This window comes from Camellia sinensis, chromosome 12 (assembly GCF_055761805.1).
Source record: "Camellia sinensis isolate YWXY chromosome 12, ASM5576180v1, whole genome shotgun sequence".
In the NCBI taxonomy this organism is placed as follows: domain Eukaryota; kingdom Viridiplantae; phylum Streptophyta; class Magnoliopsida; order Ericales; family Theaceae; genus Camellia; species Camellia sinensis.
In genome coordinates, this window is record NC_138972.1 from 65,766,648 (window position 1) to 65,774,127 (window position 7,480).

The 7,480-nt window shown below is 36.5% G+C and overlaps 1 protein-coding gene across 2 annotated transcripts; it reads left to right on the plus strand.

Moving 5' to 3' along the window:
• The first annotated feature begins 447 nt into the window (after positions 1-447).
• Positions 448-5,825, plus strand: LOC114288781 (uncharacterized). 2 transcript variants are annotated; one of them, XM_028232370.2, is made up of 4 exons: positions 624-765; positions 2,086-2,152; positions 2,294-4,300; positions 4,858-5,825. In XM_028232370.2, the coding sequence occupies exons 3-4, from the start codon at positions 2,617-2,619 to the stop codon at positions 5,616-5,618; spliced, it is 2,445 nt and encodes an 814-aa protein (XP_028088171.2). In that variant the 5' UTR covers positions 624-765; positions 2,086-2,152; positions 2,294-2,616; the 3' UTR covers positions 5,619-5,825. The 2 variants fall into 2 exon arrangements, with proteins under 2 accessions (XP_028088170.2, XP_028088171.2); XM_028232369.2 differs by lacking the exon at positions 2,086-2,152 and having other exon boundaries at positions 448-765.
• The last annotated feature ends 1,655 nt before the right edge of the window (positions 5,826-7,480 follow it).

Sequence of the window (7,480 nt, forward strand, 5' to 3'; positions counted from 1 at the left end):
TTTGATAGAACTTTTGGAGTCTGTAGCATTACTCTAACTTTCTAACTAACAACTACCACTAGCAACAAGAGGTGTAAATTTGGCCCGGCCCGGCCTGGCCTAGCCCAGCCCACCCTGGCCTAACCTCCAATCTGCCCATGTCTGACCTCGTGGGCTCCCACCAAAATTTGGCCCGGCTCGGTTCACAGGTCAAAAAATTAAGCCCAAGCTCAGGAGTTATTCGAGCAATGAGCGTGCCTCAAGCCAGGTCAATAGGCCTGGGCCTGGGCTTAGGCAGGGCTTGAACATTTTTTGTTTCTATTTTTTTATCAAAATTTTATTTTTTTCCACTAACAATGACATTGGGCGTTGGACAAGCCGGACTTTGAGTAGGTCTTGAGCGAGTTGATGGACAGGGCTGGGCCAAGCTCACGAGCTAAATTGGACTTCAAAATAATGGTCTAACCTAAGATTTCAGACCGGACTGGACTCGAATCCAGACCTAATGGAGCCGGATCCATCCCAAGCCACGAGCAAATTTCGGGCAGCAGGCAACACTCCTGCTAGGAACACTTCTAACCTCCTGTGGCAGACTTAAACGACAACGTTGGTATATTACCTTCTTACTGAAGCAAAGCTGTACTACTCTACTCTATTACGAAGAAACGAATCAAGTCAACTCCCCACTACGAAACGAATCAAATCAACTCCCTTCTTCTTCTATTCTATGCTGATTTCTTCACCCTTTTCTGCTCCTGTCAAAATCCACCACTCTATGTAATAATTGTAAGTCAAATCTCCTCTCACTTCTTCTACCATTTTCCTTCTACTTGGATCTACTGTGTCTTTAGTTTGTATTCAGAAATTAATCTCTCTTTTTTGTTTTTCTTCTTTTTTCTTTCTTCTTTTTTTTTTTTTTCATTGCAAGAGATTGTGAAAATTGATGTGTTGTGTTGATGATTTTGCTTAATAACAAGAGCATTTTTTTGCCCACTACCTTTTGTTCTCTCTCTCTCTCTTGATGTGCATGGTTTGGGTTACAAATTTGAGCCTGTCAAGTGTTTGAGAAAATGTGTTAACTAAAAAACATGAAAATGGAGTGCCTTTACTGGCTGGTGTGAGTATCAGAGAAGAGACCTTATTGCCCAGTTGTTTGGTTTCTATTAAAGTATATGAGATCAGCTGTATGTATTAGAACACAAATTATGTTAAACTAGATTCAATGAATGTTAACTAAATGAATTTCCCTAAATATATATGTCATCACCACCCACAAATTATGCATGCATGTCATATTTTTATGCTATTAATTGGCACCTTTTCTTTTCTTTTCTTTTCTTTTTTAAATAAAAGAAGACAAATTTCATAATTTTATTAGTTAATAGTTTCTTGATCTTGTAAGGATGTGTTTCATGGGAGGATTTGATGAGGAAAATAGAAAAGAAAGGAAAATAGAAAAAAAAGAAAGAATTGATAGGATTCAAATTCCAAACTATGTTTGGTCGAGATGGGAATTGGAGGAAGAAAAGAAATCATCTTTCTTATATTTTCTTGTCATTTTTCACTATCACTCTTATGATGACCCAAAAACTTGTGTGATGAGAGCAATTTTGTGTTTTTTTTTTTTTTTTGGGTGCTGAATTTGCCAGAACAATCCTCTCTGTTTTGAGCCCAATATATTTTTCCTCCCGCTTTTCCATTTTATTTTCTCACATACATAAAGGAAATGAAGTTCTAGACGATCCCTCTCATAATTCATTTCTCTCTCACTTTCTTTTCCCCTTTGTTTTTCATTATAACCAAACAAAAAGCGGGATTGCATTTCCTTTTCATTTTTTATTTCTCTCATCAAATCCCCTAATCAAACACAGTCTAAGATTTTTTTTTTTTTGAGAAACCAAATGCCCCCAAATATCTCCTTCAACATTGTCTATGTTTAGCTATTATATTCACTTCCTGAATTATTATCTTTAGGTTACTATATATATACCATGTACCACCATATATTTCCTTCATCTGTATCCCTTTAGGTGCCCTTCAGCATTTCTAGCTTGAGTGGATCTTCTAAAATTTTCTCATAAAAAATTCTATGTTTTAATCTTTCAGAATGTATTACGATTGCATCAGGAGTTCGCACCTTAATTACATAGAAATTTGATACTCCAAACGATCAGTATGTATATGCTATTCTCTATGTGATGCTACTCCAATGATCAATAGTAAATCTTTCATATGCTAACAGCAATAAAGAACAAAATTTTGAGACGAAATTCTACAGTCATATCACACCGAGTTGATTGTTTGATTCTTGCAGTGGACAAGAAGGGATACAGAATGAGTGACTGGGAAACTCACACACAGATGGACAAGTAAAGAAAGAGGATTCATACGATAACCCATTGGATGATTAAGGGCATTGTGATCTTTTTGCTATAAAGGAGTGGAAATGGTCCCTTCTCCAGTTTGCTCAAACTAATCAAGGAAAAATCCACTGAGGCACTAACTTTTGAGGCACTTTCAATTCGGAGATTATAATTGGTGGCGAGAGATCTAACCATTTATTTTTGCCAAAAATCAGAAAGCATATTGTGTGATCTAGTCCTTCACATTCTGAACTTTACTCACAGTAACATCCAAATGGGGTTTGGAGATTCTGACCATGAGCATCCGTTAAGACGTCAGTGGACACCAAAAGAGGGAGTTGTTTGTTTTAGGTGTGACCTTCCTCCTTTTGAGTGTGAGCCACCTATGTCTGATCGCGGTAACGGTTGCACCCGTTGCAACTACTTTACTCACAAGTTGTGTGCCGAATTGCCCGCGAACATGATGCACCCAATTCATGGTGAACATCTTCTCACCCTTTTGCCATCACCACCATCCAATTGCAGCAGCACCATTTGCAATGATTGTGGTGACAGTTGTCATGGCTATATCTACCATTGTGCAACCTGCCAATTTAACCTCCATCTTAAATGCTTTCTCACTCTGAAACATGAAAATCACCAGCACCCTCTCCGCCTCTGCAACTTGGAACCTATATTTGCATCTGGATCCAATTGCATTGCATGTGGGTATCCTGCTGATGGCTTCACCTTTGGTTGTGATAACTGTCAGTTTTTCATCCACCATGAGTGTGCTTTTATACCACCCAGTGTCAAGCACCATCATCGCCATGTGCTCACCTTAACTTATACTTTTCCAGAGGAATCTGACCAAGTGTACTGTGATGTATGTGAAGAGGAAGCAGGACCACCCCTGCAGCACTTGGAGTACTGGCATGCGGGGCGAGAGAAAAAGAAGCATGATTCAGAAAGCAACAAATCATTATATTACTACTATTGTAAAGGTTGTGACTACATTGCTCATGTGTTTTGTGTGACACAAGTCACAAGGGTCACGAGGCTGAAGCAGGAGGGAGAGAAAGAGGAATGGCTTGAACACTTCAGTCACCTGCACCCCTTGAGCTTTTCTCGCAAGGTAAAGGACTTCCAGAGTAACTGTTCCGGATGTGGTCGGATCATCTGGGATCTCAATTACTATTGCAACCAATGCAACTTTGTCCTTCATAAATCATGCGCCGAATTTCCTCGTTTAATTAAACACCAACTTCACGAACACTCCCTAACTCTTTGTGACACTGCGCCTTGTGATGATGGCAGGCCTGTTATGTGTAATTCCTGTGACGAAAGGATCGATGGATTTAATTTCCATTGTGCAGATTGCAAATTCACCCTCCACTTGGTCTGTGCTCGCACTTTTTTGCATCCCAGTCATGAACACAATCTTGTCTTTGACTCAGAACCACGATATTCTACAGGCATGTTCCGTTGTGATGCCTGTGGTGAGCTTGGGCAAGGTTTTGGCATGCACTGCACTCACAATTGTAACTTTGACCTACACATGGAGTGTTTTGCTTTGCCAGGCAGCATTAAACATGAATGCCACCCACACCCTCTCTCCCTTGCCTCCTCTCCCACAGTTGTCTCAGATAAATCTCACTGTGACATTTGTGACAAGGAAGTTGACCCAGAATTATGGATCTTCCATTGTGAAGAATGTGACTATATTTCTCACCTGATTTGTGTGGCTAGTGATTTGCTCAGATCCTGGAAAGCATCCAACGCCCAACCTAATTTCCACACTATTCTTTCGTGTGAAGAAGCATCAATCAAAGCACCGGAGATGCCACCACTCTGTTACTATCTGTCCGGTAACAAGAATACGTCACTCCACTCTCGCAATCCGTTATTTATTAGTCCTGATGCATTGATGCTTCTGGCAAATGAAAATGATGATGAACCAGCAAACCCAAATATGACAGGTGCGTTGTACTCTACCCTTTTTAATGAAGGATAAGGGAGATGGAATTAGACAAGTCTCTAAAGTTGGAACATACATGAGTATGGGATGAGTCAGAATCATAAGCTGGATTTCAAATTTAGAAAATGTGATAAATTTATACATGGAACATCCTATGGATGAGTAATAACAGAAAAATGGAGTAAATAAGTGGCTGTTTACTTGTCCCAAAGATGTGAATTGTGCCATTTTAGAAAAATAGATAACTAGATATGTTTGATTTTAAAAATGAAACAACTCAAAAATCCATAAAAATTATTGAATTTGCAGAAATTTATATTGGTCATTATTTCATTTAAAATTGAATTACCTAATCTAGAATTGGGAGGTTCAAAAGATGTTGTATTCAACCCTTGTAGAAACTTTGAATGGCGATGAGAGAGGAGTCTTAGTAGAAGCATGATATGTTAAGTATATCATTGGTTGTAGCAGCAAGTACTATTCTGTGTATATATGGTGGTTTTGAAACATAATTTTGTTATGGTGTTAATTAATTCTTAGTTACATTATGTATTGCAGATTTTGCAATCACGCAAACCAATGATGATGAAAATAATACCGTGACTGTCCATTGGATTTCAAGCAGTTTCCAACATTCTGGCCATAACCATCCTTTAACTCCCTTGGATGAGCCCTTGGATGAAATTTATTGCCTCATATGTAAGCTAGTAATCTTTCCTCCATCTTACTCTTGTGCCCAATGCCAAATATTTCTCCACAAATCATGTGCTGAGCTACCCCAAAAGTACTCAAGTCATCCAGAACACACCTTCACACTAGTACCACCACCATTTGAGGAAGGCTTGTCTGCCTGCAATTTTTGTAAGAAACCCATAACCAGCTATGCCTACAGTTGTACGTGTGAAGTCATCCTTGATGTCCAGTGTGCTTTTGGAGTACCAATTATGAAACACAAACATCATAAACACCATTTCTTTTGCTCGCGTTTTGGATTCATCGAGTGCAGAGCATGTGGTGAGCCTATTAACAGTGAATTAGGCCCCAGCTTCAATTGTGGACAAGTTGGATGTGTTTCATCTATCCATGCTGAATGTGCTTTATTACCTTATACCATTGCACATAGAATACACAGGAGGCACTCTCTTGAGCTCATTAGTGATCTTAATATTTCAGAAGAGTTCTATTGTGATGTTTGTGAAACTGAGGTGAACCCTAAACTCTGGGCTTACCATTGTTACAGTTGCGATGCTAGTGATCATGTGGATTGTGTAATTTCAAGGAAACGCATTTTACAAGACGTGTCGGATGCAAGCGCGTAGAAGATTTTAAGTTTTGAGCATATGGTTTTGGTGGATCATTTGGTTGACAAATTAAAGATTAGGTGCATTAAGCAGCCAAGAACAGGATGATGACTTCAGTTCCCTGTTGTGATTTTCAAAGCACCAAAATAGTTGGCTCGTGGTATTTGTTATATATTTGTGGACCGATTTTAAAGAATTTAATCTTATTTGTTTTGGATTGCAACAGCAGCAGAGAAACTATTGCAAATGTTTTCAGTATTTTCTGGTGTTTGGTACAATAGAAAACGAAGTTAATGGAAAACATTTTTTTTATGATCAATAGAAAATGAACCTATTTTTGTAGAAAATATTTTTCACTTTTAAAAAAAATAAAACGTTTTTTGGACTAAAATTTTACTAATGTCACCATACTACCACCGTCACTATCGCCTCCAACACTACACCACCATCACTGTAGCCGTCACTGCCACCTCTCCCCTCCACCTCCACTTCCGTCCTCCCGCTGCCGCCACTACCACTAAATACAAAAAAATGTTTTCATTGAAAAATATTTTCTAGAAAAAAAAAAATACATAGAAATGTTTTTCGCCCAAACAAACGGAACATTAAGGTAGCGTTTGATAACGTTTACGTTTTTTGTTTATGTTTACAAAAATTTTATAAATTAATTTTTGTTTATTTTTAGAAAAACATAAACTACAAGCGCGTTTAGTTTAAACAAAATGTTTGAAAATTTTTAAAAATATAAACTAAAAAATATGTTTGTTCAAACCTAAAATATTTATATTTATTTTTTATTATTTATGACAATGGAATCATACACATTATAATTGGGGAAAAAAATTAATTAAAAAAAATATATATTTGAAAAAAAAAATTGTTAGTCAAAATTTTAAATTTATATTTAAAAACCAACGTAAACTCATTTTTTTTCTCAAATTTAAACTAAGACAACCATTTATAAACTAAAAAAATTATCAAAAAAAATTTTATGACAATTTTTTAAATTTGTATAAATATATATTGAAAACGAAATGATTACCAACAAGTTATTTCATTTTGTGAGAGGTGATATCATTGACAATTGATTGTTTTGCAAGGACATGAGATTGTCCGTCTTAAAATTTGTTTGTTCCATTGTCTTGAACATTTATATTTATTGAATCATGTTTTGAGATTATTGCATCTCGAGATTTTTAATGATCTAATGGTTGTGAATATTTTGGGACAAGAGTATAGTGAGATTACTTTGTCTCCAAATTTTCTTATCACTGTGTTGAAATATTTTCATCCAACGGATTATGTTTTGATTATTGAATCCCAAGATTTTTAATGTCTAATGATTGTTAGCATTTTGGGACACAGGACAGTGAGTTTAGTCTGCCTCCAAATTTTCGTATCCCTCAATTACAAAATATTTTTATTATAAAATTTTAATTTGTTGCATTGAAACAGTCTCTCTTACAACAAAAGAAATTGTTAATTTATATTTTAATTCAATTCAATTTATGTTGAACGGTTTCGATCAGTTGACTTAATGCGGAAGTAACGAGTTATTTGACTCTGATTCCTTACGTTTTGTCTACTCCATGTGTTTTATTTAAAAACTAATGGAATTCTCATTTTTACCCTCTTAGTTAGCCTTATATTCGAATTTCCCTACATTTTCAAAAATGCCCCATTCCTTTCTTCCTTTCACTTGCTTGTTTACAACTTTTAAAGGTTGGCTGAGCGATAAAAACTTAAAAATAAGATTTAAGGTCTCGATTTTGAGTCTTCCAAGAGGCCATTGGAGTTTTGCTTGGTCATTAACTTTAAGGCCTTTAGGAATTAATTCTCAATTTGTTTAGATACGAGATAACTCAAATCCAAGGTCTTTA

Excerpts from the sequence above, each read along its gene's own strand:
- LOC114288781 (XM_028232369.2), top strand. The coding sequence starts at position 2,617 with ATGGGGTTTGGAGATTCTGACCATGAGCATCCGTTAAGACGTCAGTGG. Across the intron at positions 4,301-4,857 it reads AGCAAACCCAAATATGACAG|ATTTTGCAATCACGCAAACC; the intron begins GTGCGTTGTACT and ends TATGTATTGCAG.